The 14,336-nt window shown below is 33.9% G+C and overlaps 1 protein-coding gene across 2 annotated transcripts; it reads left to right on the plus strand.

Annotated features, from left to right (window-relative positions):
• The first annotated feature begins 11,546 nt into the window (after nucleotides 1–11,546).
• LOC112022907 (G-type lectin S-receptor-like serine/threonine-protein kinase SD1-13) lies at nucleotides 11,547–13,673 on the plus strand. 2 transcript variants are annotated; one of them, XM_065769696.1, is made up of 7 exons: nucleotides 11,547–11,681; nucleotides 11,843–11,951; nucleotides 12,031–12,197; nucleotides 12,272–12,482; nucleotides 12,673–12,910; nucleotides 13,002–13,152; nucleotides 13,273–13,673. In XM_065769696.1, the coding sequence occupies exons 2-7, from the start codon at nucleotides 11,894–11,896 to the stop codon at nucleotides 13,579–13,581; spliced, it is 1,134 nt and encodes a 377-aa protein (XP_065625768.1). In that variant the 5' UTR covers nucleotides 11,547–11,681; nucleotides 11,843–11,893; the 3' UTR covers nucleotides 13,582–13,673. The 2 variants fall into 2 exon arrangements, with proteins under 2 accessions (XP_065625768.1, XP_065625769.1); XM_065769697.1 differs by having other exon boundaries at nucleotides 11,547–11,951.
• Nucleotides 13,674–14,336: the final 663 nt, after the last annotated feature.

Below are 14,336 nucleotides of genomic sequence, written 5' to 3' on the forward strand. Positions count from 1 at the left end.
ACTAGGGGTGTACACGGTTCGGTTCGGTCGGTTTTAGAGAGATTTTTTGCACCACACCTATAGGGTGCGGTTTCACCCTATGCTTGACCGCACCTCACTTTTGGAAAGTAAGAACCGACCTACACAAGGTGCGGTTAATCTTAGCGGCTCGGTGCGGTTCGTTCGGTTATATGGGCTGGACTTCTAAAAATTACTATTCTAATTAAGTTTTGGGCCTTTAAAAACTAGCATTTTGAGCCCATTTTGACTTCTTTTAACTGCTTCTTTTTAACTGAGCCTTTCTTTATCAAGTTTCAACCACAAGAACACAAAATCTCAACCTCAACCTGTCACAAGACTCACAACATTCCTAATCAAATACACAATTATAGAGTATCAAGACTCAACTATAATATGACTTAACTCTCAAACTGTCAAATTAAACATGTGTTTATTAAACACATTAACACATATTAATAAATCTAATCCTGTCACAACATTCCAAATCAAACACACAATTATAAATCAAGTCTAAACCATAACAAGAGAAAATAACCCTTAAAACAAAATCAAACAGCATAGAAAAAAAAAAAAAATCAAACATTAGAGAACTCAAAAAAATATTATAAATAGTATGAGAAAATGCCCACGAACTCTTTAAGCCTTTGAGATTTTAGTCCTTTACTAGGCTGAAGCTGAATCTCTTAAATTACCCCGAAATTACAAGAAAATAACCCAAAAAAAAAAAAATTTAAATCAACAAGAAGAAATATTCAGTGAACTCAAAATAAAACCAAAAAAAAATTAGGGGTTAGGATTACCAAAGATAGAACTACATAGTGGCAGAGCTACGGTGGAGAACGGAGATGAGAAGGAGACTGATTGAGGGCATAAGATTAGAGAAAAATGGTTAGGTGGGAGCCTGAGAATCTGAGATTCAGAGGGAAACTTTAATATTAGTTTGGCGGGATTAGGGTTTGGAAGAAAATGAAGGTGAGTAGGTGACTGAGCTAGTGACTGAATGAGTTGAGTATGAGAGCAAAAGTCTAAAAAAGAGAGAAAGAGACAAGTTAGACAACTAAGTCTCAGGGTATCAGATACGTGTGTGGCTGAGAGTAATAAAGGAAAAAAAAAATCTTACACACAGTAACTTTAAGTCTTTAACACTAACCAAACGGCATTATTTTTCTTTTTTTAAATGCAAGACAACTTTTTATTCAGACTATGACTGACACGCTAACACTTTTTATTTATTGATGATAGGCACACTAATATTATTTTTTTTTTTGACTTCACACGTGGGTGAGAAACTAAAGAGTCCTCATCAAAAAAAAAAAAAAAACTGAGAGAACAGAGCACGGCGTGCTCTGTTTAAACTGAGAAACTGAGAAACAGAGCACGCCTTGCTCACTGCTCAGCACGCCATATATTTTTTTTTTAAAAAAAAACAAAATTATATAGATATTAAACATACTCGGTGCGGTTCGGTTCTCGGCGGTATGCACGTCTCGGCGCCGATGGCCGCACCTGTCCAATATCAGTACCGAAGAAATGCCGCCGACCACCGTGCCGGAAACTTTCGGCGAAGCCCTGAGAGGTGCGGATCGGTGCGGTCAGACCGGTTTCAGTCGGTGCCGGTAGATCAATGAACAGGCCTAGGTGTGAGTACTATCCACTTCCAATGCGAGACTGTCTTTTTGAGGATCCTCTCCGTAATGGGAAGACTATGCTAAAAATTTGGAATCTTAACAAGGTAAGCCTTCTTGCCACATAAGTATTGATGTAGTCCACATAATTAGAGGCCTTGACTCCAAGTCGTTTGTTTAGTATGTGCAATGTTCACTATGGCATGGCTTACATTGGGACATATCCAAAATTTGTTACCAGAACCTTTAACATTACAAGTCAACATCACTTTTACATAGGCCTACCACTTATTTTTATTAGCATTAATCACATGTCACTTATCAATTTTATTAGACTTATTGTAAAATTAAAGGTCCCCATGCTAAACCATTTCATTGAACGAGCCTTACAACTTACGAATTGAATGTGCAATAGAAACCTTGAGCACTACATTGGTGAGCATGAAAGGACTACGAGTCTATGATCATGATCGCCATCAACCACCTCCTTGGTTCCTAGTAGTTTAAAATTTCCTTTCTTGATATGTCCATTCTTATTAGGATTGTGTTAATAGGCACCGTAAGGTGCCCGTTAACAATTTTTTTGCAGCCTTTTGTCTACCTTTTGTAGCTTTTGTCATTTTTGACAATTTTTTAGCAGTTTTTTTTAATCCTTTTTGACAACCTTTTTAGTAATTTTTTTGTCCTTTTTATTAAGTGGGACGAAAATCTTAACAAACGCAGCACGGCACTTCTCAACGTTTCCCTTCTTATTATACTTTATGTTTTACCTTTCGAACAGTACACTGGAGTTCTTGGGGCATTCAACTGCCAAGGAGGTGGATGGTCTCGTGAAACTAGGAGCAAACAATGCTTCTCCCAATGTTCCAATGTTTTGACCTCTCAAGCCAACCCAAAAGACATTGAATGGAAGCGTGGCAAGAATCCAATTTCCATTGAAGGAGTACACGTTTTTGCGTTGTACTATAACCAAGATAAGAAGCTAGTCCTTTCCAAGCCGTCCGAGAATGTAGAGTTGTCTTTAGAGCCATTCAAGTTCGAGCTCATAACTGTGTCCCCAGTGACAGTCTTGGCTGGTACTTCTTTTGAATTTGCTCCTATTGGCTTGGTGAATATGCTCAATACTGGTGGTGCCATTCAGTCTTGGCCTTCAATGATGATGGCAAGTCAGTTCAAATTAGAGTGAAGGGCACTGGAGAAATGAGGGGGTTTGCATCAGAGAAGCCAATTGCTTGCAAGATTGATGAAGAAGTTGTACCATTTGAGTATGAGGGATGCATGGTTGTTATTCAAGTACCATGGCCCGATTCTTCCAGTCATCTATAGTAGAGTATATTTTCTGAAGGGGCTGAATTTTATTAGCCTCCTTCAGTATTTTTATTATTTCAATGTTTTTTTTTTTTTTTAATTTATTTATAATTTATAATTTTAATTTTTAGAGATTTGATGACTTCTTAGCTCCCTAAGATAGGGGAAGTATAATGTCTTTTTTGAAGGATTTGATGACTTTTTTGCCCTCCAAGATGGAGAAATTATAAGGTTCTCACAAATAGACATGGCAAAACGGGCGGGTCGGGTCGGGTTCGGGTCGGGTCAATCGGGTTACGGGTCAAACGGGTCACGGGTCAAAAACGGGTCACTTTAAGCGGGTCAAAATCGGGTTCGGGTCAATCGGGTTGCGGGTCGGGTCGGGTCGGGTTGACCCGTATTTTTCACATGAATTTTTTTTTATTTAATTTTTATATAGAAAACAACATGTATCTGTCATTTGGAAAGTTATGCAACAAAAAAAAGGGGCAGCAAATTTAAGCCAATACTAAAAGAAAAAAGGGGGCATGAGAGTTTTGCATCTTCACTATAAATTGAAGTTAGTAAAAACAATAGAACTATTAACAATTAATGGGTGCCAAAGCAAATTGCCCAAAGAACCAAGAACCTTTATTTTTTTGGTTCGAGTTCAAGAAGTTCATATGACAAGACACTCAAATTACAGAATATTGAATAAATAAGAGCTAAAAACACCATGTTTTATTGATCTTCTTTTGAAGAAACTATGAGAGCAACAAGTCGAAAATAAAAACTAAATTGGTACTACTTGGCTCAGTGACATCAACTATGGACTCATTTCTTCATATATATATTTTTTTCATTCAAAACCACCCACCAGAAGCAAAAGCATAAAGCCAATAGAGGAATGTCAAGCAAACAGGCATTCTCACAAACACCTTAAAGGCAATCTTTCAGGAGGAAGCTCACATAGACCAAGCCCTATCAATTTGAACTTTGATTTACACAAATTTAATAAATTATAAACATCAATTGCATGAAATACTTAAAGTTTAAACCCCTAAAAAGGCTGTGTTTGTTGCACGAAATCAAAGTTTTGGAATAATTTTAAAAAAAGAGGGAATAGTATTGTAGAGAGAGAGAGCTAACCCAAGAGAAGGAAGGAGATCTCATCAAGCCTGAGCCTGAAGCAAGCCATCTGAGAGCTGAAGGAGTAAAGGTGGACTGGATACAGAGAGTTTGAATACAGAGAGTTGAAAGAGTTTGGTTTGTTAGATACGTTCTGAACGTTTATAAATTCTAGGGAAATGCTAGTGCTCTTAGAGCACTAATTAATAATTCATTTAAAAAAAAATTTATGAGAAATGAAAAAAAAATAATTAATATTTTGACAGTTTTTTTCATTTCCTATAAAATGGATTATTAGCTAGTAAGGGCACTCATTAGCATTTTCCTAAATTCTATTCTAGTGCATTATTTTTTTCACAATGCCATACACACACGCTTTCAAGTTTCATTGTATTTGGGAGGGTTGAGTGCTATCTACATATTGTGTCGCCTACCATTATTTTGGTATACTTAATTATTTTTTTGCAGTGATAATGATATCCCAAATTCTCAATCGATTGGAACAGAATCATTATTTGATTAACCAATATAAGATGCTTCAACTCATTCCTTGTTTGACCAACCTGAACTGAGAGAAACAAAAAAAAAAAAAAAAAAAAGCTTTTACACTTGAGACAATGACAGATAAACCTTGTTTAAGATCCCTTTGATTACTAATTTTCCTAAAGGTAAGACTTTTGAAAGGTCTTTTTTTTTTTTCTTTTTTTTCTTTTTTTTTTTCCCGTCTTAAATTATATGAAGTAAGACTTTTGAAAGTTATGGGAACTTGGATAGCCTCGAAGACTTCCAGCACAGATGCCTATGTATTAGCTAGATATGGTTTTATATTAAATCTATTGATAGAAAAAGAATATGGACTAACGAACTCATATTCACATTGTGATATTAATCAGATTCTATCATTATCCTTGGAAAAATGATTCAAATAAAATTATTTTAAGACCCTTTTAGATATAAGCCATTATCAGTTTTTTTAAGACATTCTCTCATCTTTTTGTGTGCATACGTTAAAAATACTTAGTATTCTAAAAAAATATATATAATAAAATAAAATGATTTTATTCTGAAGTATAGTTTTTGTTTAAGAAATCTCTTTTTTTTTTTTTTTTTTTTAAGGAAAAAATATTTTAGCATAGAAATAATTTTTTTTGAGACTCAAATTAAATAATGACTAGGATCTTCAAAATAGTTTTCGGAAATTAAAACTTCCTTTCAGAATGTGGTATACACCAACATGGACACTTCAGTTGGGAAACTTTAAATGAAATAAAATTTGTATTTTTTTTTTTTTTTAAATTGTTGGTCAAATGATCGAGCTTTTTCATTTGAGGTGCTCTTCCTCATTCAGGGCTAGGAATCAAGTTGTAGAAAGTACAAAATGAGGTGTCTATCTATATTGATAAATCAACATGAAGATTCCCTTAAATTGAGGTAATATCACGAGTGCCATGGTGAACATCTCTGTTATGGCCAAAACTCGAGCCTTCTTAAATGTTTGATCTCTTATGATGTACTTATGTTATGTGATATCTTATATGATGTGGGGCACCAGGCACCTAACATCATCTGAAGCCTATACCTTAACTTCGGAAATTTTTGTTAAGTTCGACCTCTAGATAAGGATCTATTTAGCCTAAAAAAAGTAGTAGTTTTTTTTTTTATTTAAAAAAAAAAAAAATTGCAATACCCTTTTCATATTGTCCAAACTCCAAACTAATTCCTTTATCGCATTCATCATGTGCACATGGCCAAGTAATCAACACCAAATTACCTTCAGCATACTATAACACGTATACACAACTCTCCTCTGATTAGCTTTATCACTCTTTCATGATTTTATGTTAGTATCAATTACAAAAGTTCATGTACATCAAGTACAAGGATGTTTATATATAAACATCATTGGTGGAATTTGAATGATTTAGTAAACTAAAAATATATATCAAACTATTGTCTTATAAAAATTTCAAGGCTATGAAAAAAAAGTACGAAGTTGATGCCAATGTAGAGCTCTTCAACACTGTTGAAAAGGGCTTCCATGGTAGCACATAAATCGTTGTAGCTCTTAAGAAAGTTTCAGAATGAATCATCAGTGAGAGTGGCCATAATCTATAGTATAGGCTACATCTGTGGTTTGGGCCTTCAATGACTGTTTGTATTCCTTGGAGTCTCAGTTTTCCCCTCGTTTTGTTGTCTGGGCCTGTATTGGCCTTTGTTTCGTATTGTTGGTTTTTCATCAATAAAAGTTTAGTGATTTATCCACACAAGAAAACAACCAAATGGCTGGCCTTCAACGGCAAAGGAGAATGGCAACTGTAAAAGAAAGGGACAAATATTTGCAAGTCTAAAGGGAAAAAATAATAATAATAACAACAAATAGAGATTTGGGACTACATTATAAGTTACTTTTTTTTTTCTTACTTCTTCAACGTATACAAGTAATTCTGACTAATCATTCGTCAATGAAAGTGAACATTTGAATTGGAAATAAATGTACTCTTTTTTTTTTTTTTTGTTATGACTTACGAGTAAGATGAGGATTGAATCCTCGTATCAACTGCATGGAGAAAATATGCCACTAGGTCCAATGAATGTATGTTACATTCCTTTCCTTCAACTGTCCTGGAACCTAATATATTTGACATAAGCTATGAAGCACGAGTGCGGATTCAGATTCGGGTGCAAGTGCAAATGCGGATGTGAGACTTGGCAATTTTTTAAAAAGTAGGGTCCAGATGCAGCAGGATGCTGCAATTAAAAAATTATTAAAATTTTTTTTGTTTATATTTTCTATATATTACTATGCATGTTTTTTTATATATGGTAAACATATATTAATAAATTTAAAAGCATATTTTTATATATTATAATAGTGTTTACACAACCCCAATTTTAGCCCAATAACATATTTATAATATTAAATTATTGAGGTGATAAAATCAAAGTATTAAAGAATAATAAAAATTGATGGGTAAAGGTGATAAAATCAAAAAATATTTTTACTGTTTTCATAAGTTCCAACATTTTCTATCTTTTTTACTTTTCAAGTCCTTATCTCTTATACCAATATACCTATTCAAAAATCTATCCTTCTCTCTTATACCAATGCACATGAATTGTCCTTTCTCTTCTTCCTTCTCTCTCTCTCTTTTTTTTTTCTTCTTCCTTCTCTCTCTCTTTTTTTTTTTCTTCTTCTCTCACAAGGCCACATGAAGCAGAAGAATGGAAGCTAGCAACATGATGGCGGCTTGTTTTAGCATCCGTTTCAGCCGTATCCAGTGCCGGCTCAAGGCATAGGCAAGTTGGGCCTAGGCCTAAGGCCCCACCAAAAAATAAATTTTTCCTTAGGAAAAAAAGTCCCACTTTTTATAGATAAAGGCCCAAATTTTTATAAAATTATATATATTTTTTCTAAAAGTTGTACATTTTTTTTATTAGTGATGTTAAAGATACTACAAATTTTACTATTAGCTTACAAATTGCCATATTATTAATCACAAAAAAAGTGATATAAACATTCATTAGTTAAATTGATGAAGTTCATCAATGAGAGACAATATCACATTATATTTTGAACATTTTATAGTGCTTTTAATTAACGCATTTTTCTTTTTCATTTTTATTAAGACTCTCAAAGTACGAGACTAATAGAACCTAAACTCAATTGAAACCCTAAAATATTTCAAAAAGATGTTGCAAAGGTGTTAAATCATCAATTATAAATTAATCTCTCCTAATAGTTTGAGACTTTGATTTTTGTAAAATAATATCCTACAAAGTCATACACCAAGTAATATCTCTCTCTCTCTCTTAAAATCAAAATATAAAATTAAAAATTAGATTACAATTTTATTTAACTATGCATCGTCTTATATCCAAAATAAAGTATCTTTTTCAATCGCAATATATTTTTATTTTATTTTATTAATATTTATAGGTTCAACTATGATATTCAATTCTTTATATGAAATTAACATTAATCTAGTTGGTATTATTATGTATTTAATGTATTAAATTAACCTTAATTTGATTAGTATTAAATAATTTTGTTTAATTAATATTTACATATTAAAGGCTCCGCATAAATTTTTTGCCTTAGGCCCCAAATTATGTTGGGCCGCCCCTGGCCGTATAGACACCTATTTCGGGCAAAATCGAGTCGTTTTAACCGTTTCAGCACCCGTTTAGGTCAGAATAGGGCCGTATTGGCCGTTTCAGCGCTTGTTTTGACTGGAATCGGCTAGAAAAAAAAAACTGATGCCGCACAGTCGCATGATTAGCGGCGTCACACACCACACGTCACATCAGTACACGTTGGGTGCGAGTGTGACGGCGCGGGAGCCACACCCGTGCTTTCTAGGCCATAAGACTCAGCTATAAATTGCAATGACCTGTTCTCTCATGAATCAATATCTCCCATGGTCATGAAGAATGGATATGTGGAGCTTGGCCAGGCCGCCAGGCCTGGACATGGACATTGCATAAACACAACATCATTTCGCTATCTAAGTTTAACGATTGATCATGGATGATCCAAAAAATTAACGTACAAGCATGATCTAACATTCATGATTAAACGGCCTTTTTTGTCAAAATGATAGCATATGGGATATCAACAAATTAACGCACAAGCATGCGTCATTCTTTAAAACCTCAACTGCCTTTAGTTCTTTAATAAGTTTTGGTATTGTGCATACAGGTCGGGCTGTTGTGTGTGCAAGAATTTGCCCAAGATAGGCCGACTGTATCCATTGTTGTATCCATGCTTAAAAGTGAGATTGTTGATATGCCTCATCCAAAGAAACTAGCATTCACCGAAAGGCAGATTACAGATTCCTCTCAACGCAGCCAAACAAAATGCTTCGTTAACAATGTTACTGTTACAATGGTTCAAGGTTGATAGCTAGTATGTCTTGTTGACATAATCATGTTCTTGTTGTGTATTCATTTTGAATACTTTTAGAAGAATCTTAAAAATTTTGCTATATCGAATTGAATGAATATTTCAAAACCATTGGTACAAATAATAGACACTATTGTTAAGTTTATGTTTTTATTGGCTTTATTCAGTGAGAACGTGTTATGTACTTTTATTTTTTATGTATTTTTTTTTTCTAGGCTTAATTGTATTTGGGGTAAGAAGTACCTGAGACCTCACGGCCTTCATGCGATCTGCATAGCTTGCGAGTGACACGTTGCAGAAGATCAAGATGGCTTCTGACAAGGCATGTTACGACGTACGTCTTTACGACCTAGCCAGGTCGTGACTAGATCACGAACAGCATGCAGATAGATTGTCCTATTTCATCCTGATATGCTTTTTCCATATGGTCCAACACACACCATGCTGGACGTTCCTAGAGAGTGGGATCTAAGTATAAGCCTATTGCTGGAGCTCATTATCATCTTCCCACCTTGTAGAGAAAGAGATTCTTTGCCTTTGAGATTTAAATACTCTCAATCTCTCTTCTCTATTTCTTTCACCATTGTCCTGCTCTTGTGTGAACTTGTATTCCCTTCATCTCATTCACGTATAGCTAACTATTGTCCGATGTGAGTGAAAGTTTGGAAACTTACGATGTCATCTGTAATACAATACTTTTGGTGGCTTTCCGTTGGTGGCTTAATGGTGGTGTCTCCAACAAGCTAGTTGAAGAAAGTACTTAGGGAAGTCAATTGCTTACAAGAGTTTAGAGGGTTTAAGTACATTGGAGGATATGAACTTGGAGGGTTCATTGTTTTTCTTGTATTGCAACTATTCATCTTGGGGAAATTTTCCAATGATGTGGTGGGGGAGAGGTTTTTTTCCTCGGAGGCTTAGGTTTTCCTCTTCCTAAATACTTTTTTTTTCTCGCATTTCTATATTGCTTATTTATTTGCTTTATCTATTAATTGATCATGCTTGCCATATGGAACTTGGTTCATCACGTACATTGGACTAATTGGTAGTTTTAGACTAAAAGTGATTAAGCCGGTAAAATGGTTCATAGGTTCTAAATACATGCCAAGGTATTAGTAGCATCTTTTTAACCCTTTTTTTATTTTATTTTATTTATTTTTTATTATTATTTTTTTTTTTTTGGTGGTGATCAGAGGTGAAGCTAAAGTATTTAGGTAATTTTATATAATTACATAATTTAACTGAAATATTAATACTAATTCCTCTCTATTCAACCGAAAAAAAAAAAAAAAAAAAAAAATCCTATTCTTTCTTTAAAGTCCACCATAATTGTCTAATCTAAGAAGTAAACCATTAAACCATACCCTTTTTGGAATACTTGAGGATGATTTACCTCTCTTTAACACAAAATTTTAGGTCTCATAAATAAATGATATTAAGAAAAACACAAAATTTTTGGTATATTAGGGCCGGGGTTTAAGGTTAATTCCAAAATTTTCGTATTAATATGGCACCTACGAATAACCAATAAAAAATTAACGCACATATTTTTTCAATTATAACCAACTTACAGTTTTTTATTATGTCATTCATTATGAATTTATATACTCAACAAGATTAAAATTAATGTTTATAGATTATGAGTGTATATTTTATTTATTGAAGAATTCTTATCTTTGTGGTGTTACAATGTGAAATTTGGAAACTATTTATGTTGAGAAATCACAATTTAACTCCTTACAAGTACTCTAAAAAGGCCCGTGAGACGCATTATTGAATGCCATAAAAGGCTTGAGTGTCTTCCACATCACTAATATATTTTAAGGTGGAGTGGCACATGGTTTGACAAATGATATCAGAGCCAAGTCATGGGTTTAAGTCACATGAACATCATTGTGAGCGAGGGATTGTCCAGGTGACCATAATTTGACTCCCTACAACTACACTAAAAATAAAACGACAATTTGTATATTTATTATTTATATTACCATGCTTTGTATTTGATGGATTATTTATAAGTTTAATATTATTTTTTCTCTCTTTTTTGTTTTTTTTTTTTTTTCTTATGTAATTTGAAAAAAATGCACTTGAAAGTTGTTTAATTCTATACACATACACACACACGCATAATTATGACTTCGTAATAGTCCAAGCTCTAATCTGTTGGGTTACAATCTGCTTTTCATGAATTACGATAAAGATAATCAATTGAATAATTTTAAGCAATCCCAAAAATACTTTTAACAAATTTACCAAACCAAGATATCAAATTATGCAAACCTATTTCTCTATTAGTGTATCATCCATGCGACATTTAGCCCATAGTGATGGTCCTCGATTTTAGCCCAATTATTAAGAGATTCTCTTATGCCAACTTCAGTGTTTGTCACAGTTAGACAAATAGGCTTAAAACAGAGATATGAAGCATTAAATAATGATAAAACTAAAAATTAGTTAAATAAAAAAAAATAAAAAGGACACAGAGAGTTGAAAGAGTTTGGTGGTCTGAAAGAGTTTGGTCTATCACATACGTAATGAAAGTTTATTAATTCTAGTCAACTGCATTATTTTTCCACAAGTTAAAGCTACACGTAACAGTTCTTTTATAGCTTATGCATTTGATACTGGGACAGGTTGTATATCAACTGCATTATTTTTCCACACTGGAAGCTTAATTGACCCATAGACATTATCTAGCGGCAGAGTTGATCTTTACATTCGCGCTGCCTATTCAGAACTTGGTGAATTGTTTTTTCTTCCATCTTTAACCCAATCCCACAAAATTCCTCAGCTCCCCAAGCTGATGAAATCGTTGTAAAATGCAATATATTTGACCCCAAGAAAACATATAAAGTTAGCTGTTTTATTTGAATTAATGTAATAGTTTTTTTCTGATTTACAGATACAAAGCGAGAAGTGAAAAAAAATTGTCACAATCACTGTGATCATAGGAATGACCATTTCAATCTGCGCTAACAGATTGTGGAAGTGGATCCTGGCTAAACAAAGAGGTAATATTTCAACTAAAATAACACCGCTAGGAAATTTTTGTATATATTACAGATTGATCACAACTTTAGTCGAATTCAGCAAGGAGATTAAAAGGAAATGAGGAATCACATAAACCTCTTCCTAGTGACAACCTGAACCAAGTCCAGGAGCTCCCACTATTCAATTTTGAGAGGCTGGTGAGCGCAACAAGCGACTTCCATCTATCTAACAAGCTTGGTCAAGGTGGATTTGGTCCCGTATACAAGGTAATGGTTGCTCTTCAAAAGTTTTATTTTCAAATACTATGAATATATAGTTAATGATTTGGGTTTTTTTCTAGGGAAAACTGTCAGATGGACAAGAAATTGCAGTGAAAAGACTTTCTAGAACCTCTGCCCAAGGGTTAGAAGAATTTATGAATGAGGTGGTAGTAATTTCTAAACTCCAACACCGGAATCTTGTTAGGCTCCTTGGCTGCTGTGTTGAAGGAGAAGAAAGGATGTTGTTATATGAATACATGCCAAACAAAAGTCTTGATGCATTTCTCTTTGGTTAGTTAATTTTGAAACCATTTTTTATTATAAAAATATTTTACTTCTTTTAATTTTGTGGACATTCTTCACTTGAAATAGTTTTCTGATGACTTCCACCAAAAGAAATTTTGCAAAGTTCATGTTCATTCACCTTGTAGATTTAATCAGCACTTTCTTTCTCTTTTTTTCTTTTGTTTAAATTCATTAGATCCACACAAAGAAAGACTGCTAGATTGGAAAAAACGCTTTAACATTATTGAGGGAATTAGTCGAGGTCTACTCTACCTTCATAGGGATTCTAGATTACGGATTATTCATAGAGATCTAAAGGCAAGTAACATCCTGTTGGATAAAGAGCTAAATCCAAAAATATCAGATTTTGGTATGGCTAGGATTTTTGGAAGTGATGAAGACCAGGCCAATACTAATAGGGTCGTTGGAACTTAGTAAGTAACTTTTGGTTTGACCATTTCAATTAGATATTGATACTAATATTGTTGATGACAAGTTTTGGATATATTTTTTGTTAAAATTTAGTGGCTATATGTCTCCTGAATATGCAATGGAAGGCCGATTTTCAGAGAAATCGGATGTCTTCAGCTTTGGAGTGTTGTTACTAGAGATAGTTAATGGAAGAAGAAACACTAGCTTTTATAATGATGAGCAGTCCCAAAGCCTTTTAGGACTTGTAAGCCATTTAATTGCCTCATTGTTTTTTTTTTTTTTTTTTAAATGTCCATTGCTTTTTGTTCTTTCATAATTTTTGGTATTGGTGGTGATAATTTCAATCCTGTTTTCACTTTTTCAGGCATGGAAATTGTGGAATGCAAACAATGCTATAGCGTTAATAAACCCAATGATATATGAGCCTTGCTTTGAAATAGAGATTTTGAGATGCATACAAGTTGGGTTGTTGTGTGTGCAAGAATTTGCTCAAGATAGGCCAACTGTATCTGTTGTTGTTTCCATGCTTAAAAGTGAGATTGGTAATCTGCCTCCTCCAACGAAACCAGCATTCACTGAAAAGTTGATTGCATTAGATACAGATCCCTCTAAATGCTTCCAAACAAAATGCTCTGTTAACAATGTTACTATTACAATGGTTCAAGGTCGATAGTTGGCATGTATTATTCACATAATCATGTTGTAGTTAATTATTCATTTTGAACACTTTTTAAAGAATCTTAAACTTTTGTTTGTATTTGTATAGTTGTGAATTTCAATTACATTTATTGGCATTAATTCCATGTCAAATTTGATTGTAATTCTTCAATCATTTCCTTTTATTTTTGTGGGATTCAATGTAATGGGTTCAGTCTGTGAAATTGGTGAAGAACTATAAAGATTGAGCATCTCGCAACTTGGCTTACAACTAGCTCACGAGTGGTGCAACTCACAGAAGGTCACGTGAGGAGCAAACGCTGGAAGTTTAAAGGTTTAAGTAATGGATGGCAACTCGCGAGTGGCTCAGGACTTTGCTAACTCAAGACTTGACTCCCAAGATGCATTGCCAATTGTTTTGTGTGCTTTTCCTCATATCTTTACCTATGCTATAAAAGCCCACATTATCCACGAAATTTTAAGGAGAGTTTTAGAGAGAAAACCCTATAAATCCATTTGAGAGTTAGAGATTACTTACCTACAATCTTCTACACATTTCTCTTAGTTTCCCTCGTACTCCTCCCTCTCTTATTCCATATCCTTTGAGAGGTTCTTAACCCAAACACAAGCCTCACCCATCCTGACTGTTGTGAGTTGTTTTTGAGTTCTTAGGAAGCATTTATGGTGGATTTTTTGAGTTGTCATACCAATCTATGGTGGATGCAATCAATATATATATATATATATATAAGCAGAGACCTCATGCAGGAG

This window comes from Quercus suber, unplaced genomic scaffold (genome assembly GCF_002906115.3).
Source record: "Quercus suber isolate HL8 unplaced genomic scaffold, Cork oak 2.0 scaffold_1282, whole genome shotgun sequence".
NCBI lineage: Eukaryota > Viridiplantae > Streptophyta > Magnoliopsida > Fagales > Fagaceae > Quercus > Quercus suber.